Source organism: Saccostrea cucullata, unplaced genomic scaffold (assembly GCF_032062105.1).
Source record: "Saccostrea cucullata isolate Sc308-1 unplaced genomic scaffold, CSIRO_AGI_Scuc_v1 ctg573, whole genome shotgun sequence".
Classification (NCBI taxonomy): domain Eukaryota; kingdom Metazoa; phylum Mollusca; class Bivalvia; order Ostreida; family Ostreidae; genus Saccostrea; species Saccostrea cuccullata.
The window spans coordinates 90,403-114,217 of record NW_026921228.1 but is presented as its reverse complement, the minus strand read 5'-3'; the positions used below and the strand labels follow the sequence as shown (position 1 = coordinate 114,217).

Sequence of the window (23,815 nt, the reverse complement as noted above, 5' to 3'; positions counted from 1 at the left end):
CCGGGTTCAATATTTTATAGGGGGGTTCAATATTTCGCAGCAATATTTTGAACCCGGGTTCAAAATATCGCGGGGTTCAATATATTATATGACAGCGGTAGTATGCATCCTTAGATGTATCATCCATGCAAGTTTGGTCAACATAGGGCTTATAGTTACTTGGAAATGAAACCTACACCAAAAACTTTAACCTGTTCACTCAAGCGGAAAATGTAGGTCAGATTCAGCATCCGAAGCAAGCCCGGTAGTATGCATCCTTAGATGTATCATCCATGCAAGTTTGGTCAACATAGGGCTTATAGTTACTTGGAAATGAAACCCACACCAAAAACTGCACCAAAAATGTTAACCTGCTCCAAAAACATTAACCTGGTAATTCCTTTGCTGAAATTGCAGCATCTGAAACTTTGTCTGGTACAATAAAACACACTAAAACCATCTTCCATGCATGTCTAATCAGTATAGGACAAAGAAGTAATTAAAAAGAAAACTGCTCCAAAAAACTTAACCTTAACCTGGGACGCCGACGCCGACACTGACGCCGACGCCGAGGGTATCACATAAGCTCCCCCCAACTTCGTTGAGGTGAGCTAAAAACCACTGAATAAATTCTGATATGGAAAAAGAAAACATGTTTTTTGTTACCTTTTTTATTTCATAACAACCCGTTGTTAATGTACATGTACAATAAACACCACTATGCACATTTTATGTCAGTAATTTAAATAAATTCAATCTTCAAATCTAATAAAACAATATTGCACTTGATTCTCTATCACATACTCCTCATACAATTCTACCAGTAAACCAATAAAAGTGTGGAATAAAACATTTGGTATAAAATGCAAAAGTGTTCTTAATCTTTACAATGTAAAAAAAAGTTTTAAATGTTGAATTCATGTACAATCATGGTTTTCACTCTGAAATGCCAAAGTCAAATTCTAAATTCCAAAATAATATAAAATTAATGACTGTAATTCTTGGCCAAACTATTCTATATAACCTGGTTTCGGTCAGTTTACGCTTTATAATCCGCAAAGCGGAAAAAAGCGTAAACTGACCCAAACCAGGTTATACTCGAATAATTTGGCCAAGAATTACAGTCATTCCTTATAATATAATTTTAGAATAATTAAACGACTGTGGATGTAAAATTGTGTTGCTTTTTATGAGTTCGAATTTGCCACTCAATAATACAACCGTAGCAACGGAAGTAATTTTGAAGCAAGGGAAGGTAATAACTGATACATAGACCTAGCAGTCATAATGTTTGTTTACATGAGGTAAGATCGAGCTACTGTTTGAAGTTAAAGGTACATTTATTAAATCTGGAATTTTCCATGAATCCCGAGGCTGGAAATGAGGGGATTGCATGGATACAGATGATTCACCTGGTTGTCAAGGGTGTGTGTCCCCATACCAAACCAGATTATACAAAATAATTTGCGTTCCTCTTTGGAAATCAACCAATGAGAGGCTAGAATACAAACAAAATTAAATTATGTATCGTTATTGATACACTGATGGCCATTTATAAGAATAAGACACAAAACTTGATTTCCGTAGAATTACAATTAGATATTGAAGCTGACTAAGCAATATGTAAATAGTATGTGTGCATTTAAACATAAAATTAAGATAAATTCAATCTTCCATCAGGTACGGTATATACATGTACATACTTATCTGGTTCAAGTTTTGTGTTACTATTGGTAATTACAAAATCCCAACGTGCAAATCTAATTAAGACAAAACAAGCATTTCATTTGATAACACAAGGTACAAACATTTATAGGAATATAGGTAAACTTCAGTATCTCAACATTTCTTCGACTTTCAGAAAAAATGTCAACATATAAAAATAACTGAGAAATCAAAGCTTAAACTCAGCATTCCATTTTTGTTTTTTGTTTTTTTTTTTGTTGCATAGTTAAAAAATGACATGGTCTGGTATGTTATGGACATAAAGTCAGTAAGTTGTCTATTTTTAGCAATTCATCTTTTTGTTTATTACTGTACTTGCCTCAAGTTCAAAATATACCAAGTTAATTTTATGGTTGGGACTGTGAATATATGATAAGTAGGTAGTCAACATGGAGAGGTTGACATTACAAAAGTTTTCACAAATCATTTATTTTTTATTGTCTGTGTACATAAATTGGCATATTGAAAATTTTGTGCAATCAGTGCCAATCACTGGGTATTGAGTCGTTGATGTATTCAGGAATTTGCACCACAGACTTCTGCACAGTATATTGTATTCATATAAGACTTCTAGTGGTATTTATGAATTAGTGCAATCAATGTCAGCAAGGAAGCCACTAAAATATGAAGCCAGTTTTTTTAAGTACACATACAGTGTATAGTATATATACTAAAACAGCCCAAACACTGGACCAGGATAGCAATATTGTTGACAAAGCCCATGTCACTCAAGATACCAAAATTTAAATGCCTGTATTTGGTACAATTATAGTAACTTCATCTAGAAAAAAGCACCACATGATAAATACAATGTATTGCCACTAAAAAGTGATCTCAGATCCCACTCAAAACAATTAAAAATAAGCATCAACTAATGGTACACATATGTATAAAATAAATTTTAAATTCCTTTTGAAACTGTTACTTAGTATACTTCTTCTGTGTAAATAGCTCTTGTAAAAACATGTGTTGTACTGTAATATTTACCAAAAACAGATGACAGATGTACAATTTCTCTGAACCTTTACCAATCATGATATTACATGACATATTTTTATCTATCCAACACCAAAAATTACATATTTTTCTTTCCTTCCTAACATTTTCATCTTTACTCTTTTTTTTAGTGGGGTGAAAGCAGCCAGCAGAAACATTGACCCCAAACAAATATTTTTGTGACTCTATCACCTTTCACATTGAGATTATTCTGTGCTGCTTTGTGGTTTTTCCTCTGTATCATTGTCTGTCTGTGTGTCAGGCTGCTTGTCTACTTCCTGTGCGTTTGTTTCACTGTCTGTCACACCTTGGTTTTCTGGTACAGGATCAACACTGGTTCCCGTCTCAGAATTGGAGTCTGACTGAGTCACTTGACTGTCATTCTTGTCAGTTGATTCTGTATCTTCAGCAGGTGCCTGGGACGGTTCTGGGAGATTTTTTAACTCATGGATGATCTTTTTTACACCAACCATCCAAATATTCACCTAAAAATTCACAGAATTGGGTATGCAATGCACCATTCAAACTTAAACAAAAGAATTGCACAAAAGTTGTTAAATATGCTCAAATTAAAGTAAGAAATAACACGTACAAATGATTCATATTTTTGATTTATTTTCCAAAAAATCAACTGACTCGATGGTGCTTTTACAAGTTCAATCAATCGTAATACATGTATTTTTCAAAGGACATAAATAAATGAATATGCCTGCCAAGCTTGGAAATTTTATCTGATATAATTCAAACATAAAGCAAATTATTAAAGGGCAGACAGAGAGATACAAAGGACAAAAACATTTGTTCCTATATAGCTTCTAACATGAGATTTGATTGGTTACAGAGTCGGGTGTAAATTTCCGAGCAACCGACTTGAGCCGGGGGTAAATAAAATGTGATGTCATAATGCACAGTTTTTCTCTGATGAAAAGCAAATGACAAGACGTCACGATGCATTGTAGTATGTAGTTATCAGTAGGTTGAGACACAGTTGATTAGACTCTGATGTTTAAAAAGAATTTATTTGAGAACATAGGAAATAAATTTGTTATCCAGGTCCAATTAAGGGTGTACGGGGATTTACCCCGGGTTGTATTCCATACACCCTTCGGCCTCAGGGTGTATGGAATAAAACCCAGGGTAAATCCCCGTACACTCTTGATTGAACCTGGATAACTAATATTACCCTCTCATTCTTTTGGGAAGGTAAAAATATACCCACCTCTGTTGTGTAGTCTACCATCAGATTCTGATGAATGGACCATGCTGCATCATAGATGTTCTTTTTTAGAGCTGTGTAAAATATGAAATATACAAAATACTGAAGAATGTTAATTTAAAACACAAAATATCAGTTTACCATATGATAAGAAACTAGCTCCATGCAGCATTTTTCAATTAATTTATACAATCATTTATTCAACAGGTGAGTTTGTGTTTGCTAATCTTGTGTTGAAATTATACTTTAATACATGTATATGCATTATGCAAAACAGATTCTCTAAGATTAATGTACCATCTGCCATGCTGCACATTCTACATTTCACAGGGTTAGACAATTTCTCCCAAGACTCTCCAAACATTTCGATCTTCTTCTTTACATCATCAAAAGACCTCTCCTAAAATATTTTTATGTAGAATTAGAACAGTTTTCACAATATGGTCACTAAACAGCCAAAAGCAAACTGTACTTTTGGAACTATTAAATTAGGTTTATAATCAATTTCCTTTACTTTATAGATTTATGCATTATGATTCTTTGGTAAATATTAATCCTTACTGTTAATGAGGACTTGACTTTCTCCAGACCCTCATGTAGTGAGTTTGTGATGGTATCTACTAACTCTGTAGGACTCTGGAGCTTCAGTCCCTCCACAGCCTCCTCTAGACAGCTATACCCAGCAAAACTGTCCTTTGTGGCTTCTGGTACATCTGTAGTTACAGCAGATGGTGCCACTACCATCCCGGGAATTAGGAGAGGAACTGGGGCAGGGGCACAGGTGGTAGGCACTGGTGGCAGAAGCTGCACTGGGGAGGGGTTCACTCCTGGTATAAATACTGGGGGTCCATCAGAAGGATTTAGTGACGTAGCATGTAGAGATGCTGGAGTAAGTACAGGGGGACCATCTGATGGATTCAATGTGGTACCTTAAATAGATATAAGTGAACATGAAACATTCCAACTTTTAACTTTAAAATATAAACAAAGGCAAGAACATTTAACAACATGAAAAGAGTATTCTAGTTAAGGCCTAGATAAATAATGTGTGTTTCTGCTTCAAATCCCCAACCCATCTCTAAAGTATATGAACTGACCCTGAAAAATTTATCCACCCATATCCTTCCAGAAGTGAACAGTTTCTGTTTTTTTTTACTATGAGGAATCCAAATCTCATTGATTTACATGTTTGAAAAAATGTGTATCATATACAAATTAATCATAAATAGCAATTTCCACAAGAAAACACAACAAGCGTGCTTGCAGATAAAATGTTAAAATAAAAAATAAATTGTTTTCCCTATCTACACAGCTTTTTCTCAGGCTGGAATAAAAAACACACTACTTATTTATCTTTGGCATTCTTGGCCTTTAAGATATGAAGTTTGAATTGTAGATCAATAAATCACTTGCGGTTTAACATTTAATCATCTTAGTATCAATCTAAAAATATCAATAGCTTTCAAGTTTTTTTTTTTAGTTATTTCAAATAACTAATTGAAATACCCAGTCTGAGTCTTTGTGTTTTCTCTCCTCTAATTAAACATACCTGAACTGTCACTTGTTGCTTTATCTTCTTTCTTAGATAAAGGGTAGGCAACTCTCTTATTCAGGTTTGTCCTTTTGTGTGTAGACTGGAGGACACTAGAGGACTGATAGTCAAAAACAGGAGGATCATTCCACCCCCTCTCTGTGTTTCCTGAGGAAAAAAATACACATGTAGTTCTGCCGCCACAATCAACTAGGGTTTGACTGTAAATATTATCTGGCAATAATTGTTGGAATGTTAATGAATATATCTTGGCTCGTGTTTAGCAAGTGTATTCAACACTGATGCTTACTTGTATAATAAAAATTTTAGAGCTTGCTTTTTTTAATGGACAAACTACAACATGTACAATGAATGAATGGATCTAGATTTTAAAATCTTTGATTTTCAAAACTAAAGATGATAACCAAGAAAAAAAATACTGTACAAACTACAAGAAAAAAAAATCATGTTCTATGATGTAGGTCATTTTCTCAATAAAACAGTAATTTAAGTTTTTTCAACTGGATTTGAGAAGTCATTATAGGGTTTATGTACTATTATTACTAAGAAATAGTCTTTTTGAGAAGTCTGGACTATCAACTGATATCTTGTTTCGTTGAAATCAAACCCAATATAGATAAATGCCATAGCATCACCATATTATTTTCTTCTGGTTATAAAAAAAAACTATATATATATTTTTTGGTAAAGATGTATGAAAGTATAACTTTCAAAACTATTTTTTTTATCAGTGTGTCAAGCTTGAAACAGAATTATTGACAAATTCAGCAACAATATATATGAATTCTTTGCAAAAAAGACAGTTTTACACTGGCCAACTCACCAGGCCTGGGCGCAGCCATCTTTTTGTCATGTGACCTACATCAATCAACCAATCAAATGATAACAAATTGCAAGTTTCTGCTTATCAAATTACCTCCCTTGCTCACTGTAGTCATTCATAATAATACGTGTGATATCATTCATTATTCAAATAATATTATTGCAAGTTAATGATATAAGGTGTAATTTTCTTTTTTTATGCAGGTTAAATCCGAAAAAGACACTGTTTCATAAGAGACATAAATAACATTCCCTGTTACTAACAAATCAGAGGAATTCCGAAGAATCAACGATAGACAACTCTCTGCGACTTCCCATTTGGTGACGAAAGATCGAAGTGATGGCGAAGAAGACCCTCTTGTTTAAAGGGAACAGTTTATTCATGATGTCTTAACGGAACATTATGCGATACTGTTTATTTATTTGGATTAATAATGAAATTTGGTTTCAAAACATCTTCTTGTCCACATGAAAACGGAGCGATATTTATATTTGCTTCTAAAAATGACAACTGTCTTGTATGCGACAGTGTGTGCGTTCGTTGCTTTTTCTGCACTCGGTAACTCCTCTAATTTAACAAACAAAAGTGAACCACTTAAGTCCTTTGAGACCTACGGTTCGGACGGACGGTTTGCGATCGGTAAGAACATTTATAAGGGAATTTGTTCAATACTTGTTTTCAATTTAAACATGTAAATGATGTTAAAACAGTGAAGTTCCAATTACTTAAGAAGTTTTATAACTTTCAATGTGTAGATGATAAATTGATATACTCCTCATCAATATATCAAAGAAAAAAAAAGTGTTGAACAAAACAGTGTATTGATTTTTATCAGTTTGTCTGAAGTATAGCCTATATAAGATGCATTCATGAATCAGAAAAAAAGTTGTAAATTGTTTTCATTTACTTGAGTCCTTTGGTTTGTAGTTTTTCCATTGTAAATTAAAACCATGTGTGTTTATCGCATTATCACAGTGTGCGAATCTTAAAGTATCAGTCATGGTATTCAAAATCCTTATCCTATTTTCACTTTTCCTTTTCCTACATTTTCACTTCTTCAACTCCTGTTTGGCAGTTATATAATATATACATTCTGACATATATCATTACATTCATTATTGTAATAACATGCAGTGTTATCTCACATTCTCAAAACTACTGACATATTTTTGAACATTTACAAATTACTTAACAATTAGTAACATCTGGGAATATTTAGTAATTAATGTCACACCATCTGTCCCATATCCTACCTGTGTGCACTACCTGTAGTACATGGAAAGTGAAAGTTAGAAGATTCTTGTAGACTTTAACTGATTGAATTGGTTATTTTCAGCAACTTCAATAACATGAATAAGACAGATTTGATAAGTAAATACACAAGTTCTGTATAAGCTGTTGAGAAAGTATAAACTATGTTGATTTTCACATAAACTAGTAACGATGCACTCTATTGTTTACATTAACCAATGAAAGATGGCATTCTGACAATGCAATACAAAACTATATGTTTGGTAAATAATAAATATATATCTTTATAAATATACAAAATCACATGAGCACTTTGTACATTGTCTCTCTGCAATATATTAGATTATATAAGCCCTATAAATTGGGAGGAGTCAGTATTTTAACATGAGGGAGCTATACAAATCAATCTGTGTTGAAAATCAAAATCAGGAGGAGAGATAAGAGGATTGTTTTTATGGTTTAGTTTGAAATTTTGTCATGATTCCATAGCTTGCCTGACATGCACAGATTGGGCCCCTGTAAAACCTGGGAACAGCTTTGATGATGTTTGATCTCTTTTGATGGCCACACACTAGCAGACAACCTGGACAGATTTACAACTCGTTAATTACTTGTTTACATTTCCAATTAATGCTACTGAACTGATGGCATTTGTACACATAATGCGATCAATTAATGGTATTGACAGTATCTTGTTGCCTGGTTTTTAAAAAAAAAATTATGCAAATTCAGACCTACGTGAATCTTGCATGTTTGCGTGTGCAGGTTGGTGTGGTCGACACACTGTTTCTAAATCAGGGGCTTTGTTTCATATTGATTTGTTTGTAACTCGGGTTCAGTTTATCGTATATCTTTTGCATTTTGTTGATATTTAAAGGTACATGTTAATTTCACAGCATTATCCTCAGATAAGAGGGTGTATGGTAATGAATTTACTATGTTTTGGAGTCGGGGATTGTATTCATTATTGCTTTTGTGGCATTATTAGCTGCTTTTGTCAGGTTTAATGAGTTCACATATCTAGATAGTCCAACTATTGCTAGAAGACAGGTGGTCCTCAGAGGAATCAGCCAGTGCATTTTTCTTTAGGATTACCTGTTATAGTTAACATTTATACCGTATAAGCAGAATTTTTAACACAGATTTAATTTTGGCATTATTAGCAAGGGTGTTGAGATTGCTAAAATTTCATATCGCTAAAAATTAATTGCATTTACTTTGTAATAGCTTCTCTAGTAAACATTTTAAAATTGCATCTCTCTAAAAATAAAACACTATTTTTTAGGACAAAACGCTAAATTTGCATCTTTGCTAAAATTTCCACTTATATGGTATAATATAAATACCTGTATGACTATGAGAAAGAAATACTAATAGACTAGCAAAAATCAAATATTGGTAATTTGGCATGCATGAGCAAGGCTAATTAATATTTTCTGGGATTCTTAATTGACTTCTAACTTCAATCATAGATTTCCACTGTTCATTATATAAAGTAAAGGCAATATTGAAATAGACAGATTTATCAACTTTCTACTTTAAAAACAACAGACTTCAGAGGGTTTGTTAATGAAAAAGAAAACTGAAATAGAAGATTCACAAGAAAAATTGTACAAGAAAATTACAACAAAAAGAGGAAGGTATAATTGATTTCTATATAAATGACAGAGACTTGTTCTAACAGCTAGATTGAAAACTTGTATTTTAGAGTGTTCAGAACCAAGCAACATGCTTGCTCATGTAGACATGAAATAATATTGTGAAGAGGAGGTATGGAAATGGATGTGTTCTAGTGTTTGATTTTAATATTTATGAGGAACCTTTATTGCTTTGCTGAGTGTTTCAGTAAGATCTACACAGGGTTAAATGTTGATACACAAGTAACCAACAATGCCTTCTTTATTGGACTTTGTAGGGGACAGGTAGATATAGTTACCTGTATATTGGAATTTAGATGACAGATTATGTTAAATTCAGAAAGCAATAAGCAATGGGATTCTGTAGAATTAATTGCTTCAAATGTATCAGGAAGTTAATTTTATTTTCCGTATCATTTTCATGTTTGTAGGTTAGAAATATATGTTTATAGGAATTGTTTTCATTAAATTAAAGATGCACTGTCCATATAATCTACATGCAGTTTTAATATTCACCTTAGTTATATAGGGTCCAAGGAGCTTAGGGCATTTTAAGAGGAGAAGAACACTTGCATTATTGCAATTTTTATTCAAATGTACTTTTGTCCTCTTTGATATCTCTCAAGATGATAAAAATACTGGCATTGATTGAATAGACTTTAAAAGTCATATCATATATAGCATTGTTGGAAACTCGCAGTCAGTCTTACAGTGATGAGATCTATGGAAGGGAATTACCGCCAAAAGTCTATGTATCTTGCTTTTATTCTTATTCTGACTACTTCTTTATGCTTTGTTATTATTGTAATTATATGTCACTTTATTGTTTTCATATTCGTCTTTATTACATTTCACTTTGACTTTTATCCTTCTTCATTTTGCCCTTACTTCTATGTTGCTTTATTCTTGTAAATTCATTTTACTTTCTTTTAAATTGATACAGTTTCTTAAATGATTATCTCTATTACAAACATGAATTCAATCACATAAAGAACATGAAGAATGAAGCATATTCAATGAAGACGAATACAGGTTGTCAAAATTTAGTGCCGCATTATAACGCTAGGTGGCAGGGGTGTTCGCTACGAGCGTTGGTAAAACTAGAATCATACCCGGCCCGGGGTTATGTGTATTTTTCAATTTTCTGCCTTAATACTTTATCAATCGAACTTAAATTTTCAAATGATGTTTTTATAAGTTCAGGTATGTACCCGATAATGCCATTCCCTCGAAAGATGGGATTATTTCATGGAAGACTGACTATATAGTGATGCTTCCTTCGAAAAATTCCAGACTTCCCCCGGGGAGGTTTTAATATATCTCTCTTCCGTGGGAAATATCGTATATATAGCAATTCGTTTTGTGTATAGCAACCCCTCCCCCGAATAGTTTTTTTTAATCGTTAAACAATGTTTATATACTAACGTTTTCAGTTTTTGAAGAAAAGTTATCCGTCCTATATGAATAAATGTTTAAATGATATCATTTTAATAGTGGTTAATAATTAAATCATTTTAATCATTTATATGGATAATGACTTCCTTCCCCCCCTGGATGCAGCCTCCCAAATCCCCCCCCCCCCCCGCGGTGCAGTCGCCCGCGTGGCACTGTGGTTACGGCGTCTGCTCTAGAGTCACGAAACACAGTAGTAAGGAGTCGACAATACGTCGTGGGTTCGAATCATAGTCCCACTATGGGACGTGGAGTTCGGTCCTCCGGATGAGATCTAGACATTATCCGAGGTCCCGTATCGCAGTAGGTGCTGGCCCGACAAAAGATCCCTCACTGCTCAATGGCTATAAGTGCCGGGTATATAGGACAAATTTGCAGCTCTCCACCGTCAAGAGGTGGCTTCTCCATTTGATTAAAAATTCTCCAATTTAAAGGGACGTTATACAATGTACAATCACACCCCTAAGTCTCAATATATATACTGACAGTACAACCTCCTATGGGGTAAGTTTCACCGCATGCGCGGATTTAATGTGGATGAAGATTAAATTTACAAGGTTAAGAAATGTATATACTAAAAATAAAAAATTACCTTGGACCCCCCCCCCCCCGGTAAACATGAATATGTGTGAAATGGGAATGAAAAGTGAAGGATTTGATGCAATAGAAGTCATAGACTACACCCCCCACCCCCACCCCCACCCCCAACATTTTCCTTATATATAATGGGTATATGGCCTGAAAAAAAATTTCTGAGCTATGCACCGGTAGAGGGGAGGGTGGCCATAAACATTTTCTTAAACGTAACAGACTTTTTACTACTGGCAAAGTTCAGAAAGGCTAATGTCCTTTACACTTTTTGTTGCAGCACTAATAGTCAATTTATATTTTAAAAGTCATGTACTTAGTGAAAATATTTGGTACTGAAAAAAGTCAATTTTCAACACCACCAAATAGAATTTCCAAGTTTTAAGATTTTTTTAGCTCTCCTGGCTGATGTAAAATACGGTGCGTACATATATTTCTTTTCTTTATTGAAAAGTATATTTCAATATAAAATATTATAGCAGAAAAGAAAGGAGTTTCTATATGCATGGGGTGTAGCCTGGTATATTCGCCTACCCAAACGCTCCTCACTCCTTTGCAAAGCCCCATCCCTAGAATCACACGCATGAGCAGTTACTATTTGTCGTGAAATAAAGTTCAGTTATGGAAGGTCCTGAAAAACAACTTCATTTATAAGGGGTAACTAGTATCAAAATATTTTTAACATTTTTATATCAATTGAACTGGAAATCAATTATCCAACAAATAACTTTAATAGAGTTATATTTTTTCAGGCGAGAGAACAAGGAAATTGTCCAAACTTGAAAATACACAGGCGTCGGAACCGGGGAGGGGGACTAAGTCTCACATTTTCTTGATAGACAAGTATAGATTGAACATTGCTGTTTTTTTCCATGGACACGATGCAGTATAGGTTTAAAATGGGGAAAGTGGTGTGTTTTGCAAGAGAAAATTGGCACTGAAGTTCCCCCCCCCTCCTCCACGAAATAGGATTTTTGTGTTAGGACAGTGGACATTCCTTTTTTTTATTGGCTTGTCAAGTTTTTTTTTGAAGGTCTAAAAAATATTTCAATGTTGACCAGTTAGAGAGCGATGACCTTCACTTTGTCACACCATTGAAATCCTATGGGGGCGGGGGTGGGTTTTTAAATTCAACTTCTTCTATAGTATCAAATTTAAATTTTTCCCTACTATACTACATTAACCTTATTTGACCCTTACCCTTACAAAAAGTGGGTCGGCCCTTCATGACATATTCAGTGTTATATAAAGTTATATCTGAAAAAGCCATTCCTGTGTGCCCAAAGAAAATAAATATGGAGTCCATATTGGTAGCTGATATCTTCAAAGTTCGATTGATAAAAATTGAAAAATCTCGAATTACCCCGGCCCGGGTTTGCTTACCTAGTTTTACCAACGCTCGTAGCGAACACCCCTGCCACCTAGCGTTATAATGCGGCACTAAATTTTGACAACTTGTATTCGTCTTCATTGAATATGCTTTTCTTTGTGTGATTGAATTTACGTTCGTAATAGAGATAATCATTTAAGAAACTGTATCAATTTAAAAGAAAGTAAAATGAATTTACAAGAATAAAGCAACATAGAAGTAAGGGCAAAATGAAGAAGGATTTAAGTCAAAGTGAAATGTAATAAAGACGAATATGAAAACAATAAAGTGACATATAATTACAATAATAACAAAGCATAAAGAAGTAGTCAGAATAAGAATAAAAGCAAGATACATAGACTTTTGGCGGTAATTCCCTTCCATAGAGATCACCCGTGGGTATCCCATGATGATTGTATGGAAGAGGTGCTTGATCTTTTCATGGCTAGGTGGTTGCATCTGATAGATACATACTAAGGCAAATATGTCAATTATTCTTGGTATCTATGGCCAACACCAAGTTTTATTGTAAGGAGTACTTTGGCATGTACAACAAACCTCCTCTTAGTGCTAGGAAAAGTGACTAAATGTTGATGCATGTACATGTTTATTCATTTTTTTTTCTACTGGGGAACAAAGATCCTGAATCATATCCTGTACTTTGTGTATTTTTATTTTATACAGTACACTGAATAACAATATCTGCTTCAAAGTATATATATTTTTTTTAACTTTGTAGTTCTGACACTGTAATTATAATGTCCCAAATTATTGTGACACTGAAAAATTCCAAGTTTCTTTTCTCTCTTTTCTAGCCAATGTATATATGATAAAATTTATTTTTTGTGTATTGTAATTCATTCAGTATTCTGTTTTATAGTTATAAATGATTTGGGACCCAAAATTTATTGTTGAGATCAATCATGTTTTCTGTACATATCATTGTCACATTCCAATATCATGAATGAATGTAAACATTTTTACATCATTATATATTTTTCATTCCCCAGTGAATGCCACAAACAAATCACATGTATGTTACAGCTGTTCTATTTTATAATTCCTCTCAAGAGTGACAAACCACCTTAAAGCCCATAGTGAACTACTATACCCGAGATTCACAGACTAGACATGTTTACCTAAGTCATTTGTTAGTTTACAAACTTCTCCATCAACCTGTCCTGTATAAAGCGACTCAGTCAGCTGATCAGCTGTTCCTATTGATTGCTTGATTGTAAACGTTGATCAGCTGAGCTAAGTCTGGGGATGCTAATTAACGAGATATGTCAGATACAGAGATGTAATACAGTTTTCCTCCAATTTAATGTGGATGAAGATTAAATGTATACATGTTTAATAAAAATAGGAAAATGAACTCACCAAGCATGTTATTATTGTGTACATTAGTACAAAAGGGTAATTTTTAATATGAGTCTGATCAGTAAGTGCTCTGACCCTTACATTTTCCTTATATATAACGGTATATGGTCTGTGTACTTTACTGAGCTACACTGTATGTTGCAGTAAAATGAAGATTTTCTAAGAATTAGAAATGTCCTTGTCCTTATAAGAACCCCCTCTTTTTTTCATAAAACATATTATAATAAACACTCAATATCCTAAATGTTGTTGGTGCATATTGCTTTTTTCTGATTCATGTCTGCTAACATGGTACATATACTTTAACATATTATTAAAAAAATATATGATAAGAGATTTTAAAGGATGGTCATATAATTAGATATATACTGCAAAGGTAAGAAAAAAGCCAAGACAGGTAACAAAGGCTATTAATTCAACAACTGCATAATTGCAATGCATTTGCTGTGTGGTAATTAAATGGCATGTTAATATTTTGCTTTGCTTTTTATAACAAAATTAGCAAGACAAACTTTCTAGATAAAATATGAATTTCGAATTATATGGTGCAGTTTTACTAAGTCTCACATTTTATTGTGCACATTGTTTTGTTTTTTTCAGTTTGCGATGAGAAGGACATTGTGTGCAAGAGAGACAACATAAGTCTCGAAGCTGTCTATGAAATCCATCGCCTCATAGATGACGATCAAAATGGCAATGTTGACCAGTTAGAGAGCGATGAGGTATGTTATGACACACCAGGAAAAGTCATGCAGTGGTTCTCAAAAAATCGTGTATAACATAAAAAAAATTCTGTATAGACCAATCAGATCACACTGAAGAAGGCTCAAGGGACCAATAGGAAGCCAAGAACTTCAAACTGATTTATCACACTAGAGCTATGTTTGTTTTTCTGACCAAAGCCATTCTTATCCCATTACAACTAATTTGATCCTTACTTGGTAGCTGATATCTCAAACTTATAAAAGTCTTTAGGGCACTGGGTTGTTGACATATAATGACCGACCTGGCAGATCGGTTTAAACATGGGTTTAGTTCAGGTGAAATTTTTTTTTTGAATAAACAAAAGATCTCATTGTGGGACACAGAAAGCTTACAGCTATACCCACAGAGTATTTTGAAAGCATTTACCTGTACACTTCATATGTCAAATGTGATTCTTATCAGGAAACTTTAATTACACTAGCCCCCAGGGTTAGAACTTACAGAGGTAGATCTCTAGCATCTAAAGTACACAGCTTCACGAGGTGTTAGTTTTATGCAACACCGATATCTAGATATTGCACCAAGAATGCACGTTATGAAAGACCTTGACCATTCTCTGGTCGGGTTAGAAGGAATTAACCAAGGTCACTTTGGGATGCGTTCTTGGCTTGACCAGTCATTTGCTTTCAGCCCTGTTTTTCTTCTTTGTTCCTTATTGCCTGCGTTATGAGATAAATCTATCTTAGCATTGGCTCCTATGCATCAGATCAGACTAAGTGCCAAAAACATATTACATTTACTGGCATTTTATTAACACATGTTTCCACTGTAATCAGTGCATATATACTGTGACTATAAATCTAATGGACAATGATATATATAACATCCAGTAAAACTAAGAATTCTTTAGAAACTCAGTCATGTAACTTGAATAAACAACTGATAATTGAGCAGTTAGTTACACTGCATGTGTGGCCAACTTTGATTAATATTTAGGTGGTGACATTTGTCACCCTTGCTACATCAGAGACAGAGTTGTAGAACTTTCTGTGTGTATTAAAACACCTTGTTTACAAAGTCCAGGTACAAAATGACACACCTGTACTGACCAGAAACACATAAACTAAGACCAGGTGCCACAAAACTGACATGGAACACTTTACCTGGTGACTTATGGTAGATGGACCTGTATAGCATAAGTCTAGCATTTCACAGCTGTATGAAAGTACATTATTACAGAGGAACTCTCAAGTCACATTTGTATTGGTTTTCATGTCATGGGTTTTTCAGTGAAGTAAGATGTCAGTGGTGTCATCTTATCTTGACGACTTTGCTTCATTCATCATGCAAAGACTATTACATTTCCATCTGTGGCTTACAAAGCTGTCATGCAATTCATTTTATTACAAACATAAGTTTTATCAATTGGATTTTTTTCCTTTTGTCTTATGCTAATATTTCATGCAGATTTTTCTACTGAAATAAAAAATTGTATACCAGGATTAGTATTTCATTCAAATAAAGCATTGATTATTATTTTTCAGTTTATGAGAGATGAACTTCAGTACAAAGATGGGTCAAATGAGAGGCTGTCGATTTTCCATGGCAACGATAAGTTAATAAGTGTGGAGGATTTGTGGCATGCTTGGAAGAAGTCACAAGGTACGCTAAACGGTGACAGCCGGGATAGGTTTGACAAGAGATTTAGAAGGAAGTAGTGCTGATAGTACATATGTTCAGTACTAATGGCTGTGTAGCTATAAAGAAAGCATGTTCAGGCCACAAGTGACCCATAAACTAAGAACAGACTTGAGTCCAAATTTTCATTCTGAATACCTTGAGGTTTTTTTTTGTACCTTTCAAGTTTTAAGAATTCCATATATTATTCAATTTAAAATATGCGATTATTTTGATTGGATATAAAAATTATTTCAGAAGTTAAATTTTTTGAAATTTTGACTGAAGCATGTTTTCAGTTTATGGTCTTTAAGTCAGTAAACTAAGAAATCACTTTGGCAGCATGCTCATTAGTATTGACATTGTATAGCTAAATGTAAAGAAGCCTATTCAGTACTGAGTAATTACTTAGGGAGTATATTCAGGCAGTACTGATACTGAAAGTTCAGTGCTGATACCATATAATGAATAACAGAGCATGCTCGTTGTTGATTCTGCAAAACAAGGAAGCTTTTTCAGCGGCGATAATACATGTATATACAGTACAGAGGTACAGTTCATGTAGTGTACAGTTCTGATTTTGGGAAACAAAGTGCACATTTAGTATTTATACTTTGTAACTACAGAACTAATACAGTCTTATAGGCACATGTTTAGTACTGATTTTGTGTATGTAGGGGTATATGTATAGTATATATATGTATAGTATATGTATAGCACTGATAATAAAAATATACTCAGATAAAGGGTAAATATTCAGTACTAGGCTAATAGGGGTATATGTACAACACCAATACTGGGTAATGAATTTATACTCAAACAGATAGTAGACATGAAGCGCTAATACTATGTAGCTAGGGGCACAAACTCATGATGTAAAGTAGTAATATAGAGTAACTTAGTGAACATGTTTAAAAGTATGTGTATATTGTGTGCACTTGACAGCCCAGAGGGATTAAACAAATGGGAATCAGCCATTGGAATACTGCTACCTTCCCTAAACTTGAAATTCTTTTATCTTACAATGGAAATGTAAATGAGGAAATTTCCCATAGTAAAATCATTCATTAATAGGGAAGGCTGGATATAGGAGGTTATTTTTGGATGCCCAATGTAATTTATTAAGCCATTATTTAATTGAATACATTATATATAGGGAATTATCTATATGAGGCATGCACAGTACAGAGTATTTGTATTATTCAAGGGAAACAAACACGTCATTGCATATTAAATGAAAATTAATCCCAAGGTTAAATTTTTCGCCTCCACAAGTTAAAATAGAGAACTTGATAATGGAAAGCTGTAACTTAGGAAACCACCTGAAGTGAGTCAAATCAATTACAATGTATGTAGAATATAGATCTTTACATGGGCATTTAAAATGAGAGTTGCTATTAAGATGCAAATCACGATTTGATAAACATTGCTGACTGATGTTTTTAGAAGGAAAACTGTATCAATTTGAACTAAAAGTTTTAAGATGCAAATCATGATTTCATAAACATTGCAATTGCCAACTAGAGCTTTTTCAAACATGTTTCTTACTGTATGATGTATGTTTCTTTTTTGCGTGGTGTAAACTGTTAAAGCTAGTCAAATTAGACCCTCTAAAATATGAAAATTAAATTGTAGGGGTAAAAAATGAAAAAAAATTATTATAAGAAAGCTTTCTCATCACCCTGCATGTGCACCAATGCTTTTAGATATATTCAGTTTTAATAACATACAATCCCAGTATTATAGAAATAACCCACACAATCATATGTTCTTGTTTCAAATTACTCAAATATTGACATTTACAGTATCTTTACTTTGTGAAATTTAATTTTTTGCACTCTCCAGTATGAAATTCGTTATCATTCAAAGACTAGAAAACGTGAAAAACAAACCATTTATTTTTTGTCATTTTTATGCACCCAAATTTATGATGCATGTTATTTTTTTGCCTGTCTGTCTGTTTATTTTTTGCTGTCTGTTGTCAACATTAACCTTTGCCATAACTTTTGAATGTGAAAGATAGAGACTTCATATTTGGTATGCATACTCAAAATTCACTTTCAACTGAAACCTAGTTCAATGACCTTGTGACCTTGACTGTGACCTATTTTCTTAAAATAGCTTTTTTCGAACTTTCAGAAAACTACTGTACCGTAAAGATAAGACCATATTTGGTATGCCTACTCCACTTATCAAGTTCTTTTAAATTTTTCAAGGACAATTCTGTGACCTTTGTTATTTGCTAAAAATTGCTCTCTAAAATTTGTTGATAATAGTGAAAAACACATACTTGTTTTGATAAAGTAGTAAGTTTTTGAAAACTTTTACAAAATAGTAAAAAGTGGATAATTCTTAAAATAAGAGAATTTCAGTTTATAGGCAGATTTTGGTAGGAATAATTAATTCATAGTGTCTTTAATGCATCATATTTCAAAACAAATCAAGTAATACAAACATATATGGATTTTATCTAGATGGAAATGGAATGAGATATTGATTTAGTCAAGTCAAATATACTCGTTCATCAAAGCTTTAAAATCTCTGAAAAGTGTTATGCACCCTGAAAACAGATCACGTTTTTAATACTTTGTGAAGAAAGTGTGATATTATTACGAAATGACAGAGGGAAAAGAGTGTCAATCGCAAGACAAGTAGAGATTATATATCTGTTAGAATCAATAAACTTCAGAATTTGGACTAATTTTATGGATTGGAAACATCATTTGATCTAGCCAAGTGACAAAATGCATCAATATTGTAACAAAAAAAATTCTTAGTACGACACATCAGATTTTCAAGATTACTCTAGAAGCAAGCGGTGTGATTCATTGATAGATTCACACATAGCCAAGTAAATTTCTCATACATATATATTATTCACTCCAGGTATATCTCATCAATTATTCATAAATAAACACTTGACTTATTTGAACTGAAAAAAGTAAGAATTTTAGGAGTTATGAATCACAAATATCTTTGTTGACTTGTTTATGTTACCCTGCTTGTGGTCTTCTCATATAAATAACTATGCACATTGCCCCATTTAACTAAAATATATTCTGTAAACTTGTAACTTGAACAAATTGTGTAAATTGAACAAAAAATTATGATGATTTGGATCTGTGTTGTCATCTGTTATACTACTTAGATTTGTACATGTAAACCATGTCGCTTGAAATAAAAGATTTTTTTCTAGTTGTAAAATTTTTTTGGAGATCCCATAGAAGGGAGATAACTCCTTGAAATATCTAAAAAAAATCTTTAAGTTAGGTCTTGACAATGACACATTTGCTAGTTTGTGCAAAACTATGAATTGTACTTGCGTCAACTGACCATTACATCTGATGTTTTACTTTTGACAGTTTACAACTGGACTATAGAGGAGGTCACAGAGTGGCTAGCAAAACACGTAGAGCTTGGTCAATATGTGTCCACTTTCCAGCAGGCCAAGATTGATGGCACCATGTTACCAAGGTAACCACGTACGCCAGAAAGTTTAAAGTTACCGTCACATTTTTATCTTAATCTGATGTGAAGGTAAAAGTACTGTAAAATTAAAGTCAACAGTTTGTATAGATCAGGATCAGGATTGTAATATGTTTGTGTATGTACACTTGTACATTACATGTGAAAATTTAGCCCAGTGTACAATAAATCAGTAGCATATTTAATACTAATAATGAAAGTTTCTACAAGAAACCAAAGTTTTTAGCTATACAGTTTTATTTTGGTAGAGTATTAATTACTTGGAGCCATGGCAAAAGTCGGTAGGTAGGTTTGTGTCCCAATCAATCAATTTACAGTATATACCATGGTACCTTATGATTTTGCTGCCCAAGTGCATGGTGAATTGTTTTGTTTTTTAAGTTGCTGACCATCCTTCTAGTATTTTGTTTCATGCATCAATGACATTTACTAAAACATACTATCGGTTTCCATATCAAAGGTTTCTTTTGCCTAGCAATAAAGTCACGCTAAATATAACCAAACATGTTTACAAATTCAAAAACATGTACATGAACTTTGTAACTTTGTATTTCATGTGTCATGTCCATGCTATTTTTGTACTGTAGATTATAAAATTGAGTTACAAGTATATTTCTAGGGAAAACTTTGAAACATTGTTTTTTTCCTAAAATTTGAGTACAAAAATGGTAGCAGCAATTTGTAATAATTTCAATTTTTTAATTGCATGAAATTGGTGGATTAGTGATAAATATAGGTACAGTATATTAAGTTGTATTTTTGTCTTTCTTGGATAATAGGTTGGTTCTTACTTTCTTACTTACTGTCTATGATGCCTTTGGCGTATAGGGCAGTCATATTTCAGTTTTGGATTTATTCCAGCAAACATTGGTATGTGTGGCAAATATAAGACAGAGAGCATTGTGTGACTGGCTGTCAGTAAAAAAAAAATGTAGCTAATATTGTGAGAATTTGCTTAGTTTCTAAGATGAATGACACTTCCAAACTCAGTGCAGTGTCGTAATGAATTATAACATTCACACAGAGGTCATAATAAGATGAATATTAGAATCATTATCCAAACTTCCAAACTTGTTTTTTTTTTCATTGAATTTTTCAGAAAATGTATTTGTTTGGAATATAAAAAGCATTATATCAAACAAGACTACATTTAATTAGTCCAATTCAATTTTGTATCTTGTAATTGTGCTTAAAATATTTAAAAGAATTCAAGATTTCACAGATTGCTTTATTTAAGCTGGTACTGCTGGCAGGTTGTCTGAAGCTATAAATAGATATGCTGTACTTTAAAATTTGATATTTTATGAATGTGGAAAAATACACCAAAAATTGAGGAATTTTGGAAATTTAACAAGGCCCTGACTTTTTTGTGACTTTTACTACTTGTATATGCCATCACTTAAATTTTAATTTTAAAACTGCATTATTCTGAATGTCACCCAAGGAAGAAACCAAAGGACCCTAGACTAGCTTGTTCATCAATAAATTTCAGCGTAACTATTTGTTTGTCCTTTTTAGCTCTTCTGAGCCTTTAATGCTATGGCCATTTGTGCGGTGTGCGTCGTGCAGTGTGCGTTAACTTTTTAGAATATGGGCCATAATTCAAAAACTCCTTGGCCAATCATTTTCAAATTTGTCACAGGGCCAATTTCAACCAAACTTGTATGGAAGGGAATTACCGCCAAAAGTCTATGTATCTTGCTTTTATTCTTATTCTGCCTACTTCTTTATGCTTTGTTATTATTGTAATTATATGTCACTTTATTGTTTTCATATTCGTCTTCATTACATTTCACTTTGACTTTTATCCTTCTTCATTTTGCCCTTACTTCTATGTTACTTTATTCTTGTAAATTCATTTTACTTTCTTTTAAATTGATACAGTTTCTTAAATGATTATAACTATTACGAACGTTAACTCAATCACGCAAACAATGAAGCATATTCAATGAAGACGAATACAAGTTGTCCGAATTTAGTGCCGCATTATAACGCTAGGTGGCAGGGGTGTTCGCTAAGAGTGTTGGTAAAATTAGGTAAGCAAACCCGGGCCGGGATTATTCGTGTTTTTTCAATTTTCTGTCCTAATACTTTATTAATCAAACTTAAATTTTTAAAAGACTGATGCCGGAAGACTATACATTGGGACTCCCCCCGGGGAAGTTTCAATATAGTCTTCCGCGGGAAATCTAGCTATATATAGCAATTCGCCCCTTCCTAGCAACCCCTACCCCGAATAGATTTTTAAACCGTAAAACAATGTTTATATATACTAACGTTTTCAGTTTTTGAAGAAATGTTATCCGTTCTATCAGAGACCTATATACTAGTATATAGGTCCCTGGTTCTGTATGAATAAATATTTAAATAATATCATTTTAATAGTGTTTTATAATTAAATCATTTTAACCATTTAGTTAAACATAGATAATCTTCACGAGTACATATGGATAATGACTCTCTCTCTCTCTCTCTCTCTCTCTCTCTCTCTCTCTCTCTCTCTCTCTCTCTCTCTCCCCTTGGATGCAGTCACCAGCGTGGCACTGTGGTTACGGCGTCTGTTCTTTATAATGTCACAAAGTACAGTATAGTAAGGAGTCGACCAATACGTCGTGGGTTCGAATCCCACCATACAGTGTAGGATGTGGAGTTCGGTCCTTCGGATAAGACCTAGACCGTATTATCCGAGGTCCCGTGTCGCAGTAGGTGCTGGCACGAAAAAAGATCCCTCACTGCTCAATGGCTATAAGTGCCTCGTAGGACAAATTTGCAGCTCTCCACCGGCAAGAGGTGGCTTCTCCTTTTGAGTGAAAAATTCTCGAACAGGAAATTATACAATGTACAATCTCACCACCAAAGTCTCAATATATATACTGACTTCCGGGTGGGGTAAGTTTCATCGGTAGAGGGGAGGGTGGCCACGAAACATTTACCTAAACGTAACTTTTTACTTCTGGAAAAGTTCAGCAAAAGGCTTGTTGCCCCCATCCCTTAAACTTTTTGTTGCAGTACTAATAGTCAATTTATATATTAAAAGTCATCTACTTAGTGGCATATCAGTAAAATTTATTACTGAAAAAAGTTGACGACCCCCCCCCCCTTTCATCACCACCAAATAGAATTTTCAAGTTTAAAGTTTTTTTTTAGCTCTCCCGGTTGATGACAAACACGGTGCGGACTAAAGATATTTCTTTCTTCATTGAAAAGTGCTATTTTAGTATAAAATATTAACGCAGGAAAAAAGACCGAGGTGTTTCTAGTATGCCTGGGTGCATGTAGTCTGGTTCCGACTTCGCCTTCCATGCGCGGATCTAGATGGGGGGGGGGGGGGGGATTAGGACCCCTTCGAATTAACAAGGTTACTAAAACAAGGAAAAAAAGTTACCCCCCCCCCATGAAATAGAATTTTGACGTTTGAGCAAGTTTATGTTATTTTCTTCTTTTTATGCTTGTCAAGAAATTTCTGGGATTGGATTTTTCTTGACTGGGTTGCCCCCCACTGGAAAAAAATTCTGGATCCGCGCCTGCCTACCCATAACGCTCCTCACTCCTTTGCAAAGCCCTGTCCCTAGAATCACGCGCATCAGCACTTACTATCTGTCGTGAAATAAAGTTCAGTTCAGTGGAAGGTTCTGGAAAACAACCCAATTAATCAGGGTTAACTAGTTTCAAAATCCTTAACATTTTTATAACAATTAAACTGTAATTCAAATATCCAAAAAATAACTTTAGTAGAGTTATATTTTTCACGCTAGAGAACAGTGACGTAGCATCGTTTTTGAAAGTGGGGAGGGGGGCAACAAGAGAATAAATATTCAAGCTACCCGGCTGAAAACAACTTGACAAGCGCAAAATAAACCCCAGGAAATTGTCCAAACTTGAAAATACATAGGCGTCGGAACCGGGGAAGGGGGGGGGGGGGGGGTTAGCCCCCACTTCTTTCCAAAGATAGACTTAGTATATAGACAATGAACATTCC

General features: G+C 33.8%; 2 protein-coding genes across 4 annotated transcripts in view; one reads left to right on the top strand and one right to left on the bottom strand.

Annotated features, from left to right (window-relative positions):
• Nucleotides 1-634: 634 nt before the first annotated feature.
• LOC134259516 (steroid receptor RNA activator 1-like) lies at nucleotides 635-6,323 on the bottom strand. The gene is made up of 6 exons (XM_062742101.1): nucleotides 6,292-6,323; nucleotides 5,466-5,615; nucleotides 4,478-4,845; nucleotides 4,214-4,316; nucleotides 3,920-3,990; nucleotides 635-3,185 (listed from the first exon to the last, which is right to left on the bottom strand). The coding sequence occupies exons 1-6, from the start codon at nucleotides 6,308-6,310 to the stop codon at nucleotides 2,907-2,909; spliced, it is 990 nt and encodes a 329-aa protein (XP_062598085.1). The 5' UTR covers nucleotides 6,311-6,323; the 3' UTR covers nucleotides 635-2,906.
• A 264-nt stretch (nucleotides 6,324-6,587) lies between these two features.
• LOC134259514 (stromal interaction molecule 1-like) overlaps nucleotides 6,588-23,815 on the top strand; it is a 41,233-nt gene continuing 24,005 nt past the window's right edge. For 2 of the 3 annotated variants that reach the window (XM_062742100.1, XM_062742099.1), the window contains exons 1-4: nucleotides 6,589-6,930; nucleotides 14,569-14,690; nucleotides 16,218-16,335; nucleotides 19,713-19,824. In XM_062742100.1, the coding sequence (XP_062598084.1) occupies nucleotides 6,759-6,930; nucleotides 14,569-14,690; nucleotides 16,218-16,335; nucleotides 19,713-19,824 (524 nt within the window). In that variant the 5' untranslated portion in view covers nucleotides 6,589-6,758. Of the gene's footprint in view, nucleotides 6,931-14,568; nucleotides 14,691-16,217; nucleotides 16,336-19,712; nucleotides 19,825-23,815 lie in introns of all 3 variants that reach the window. The other variant, XM_062742098.1, reaches the window with a different exon arrangement.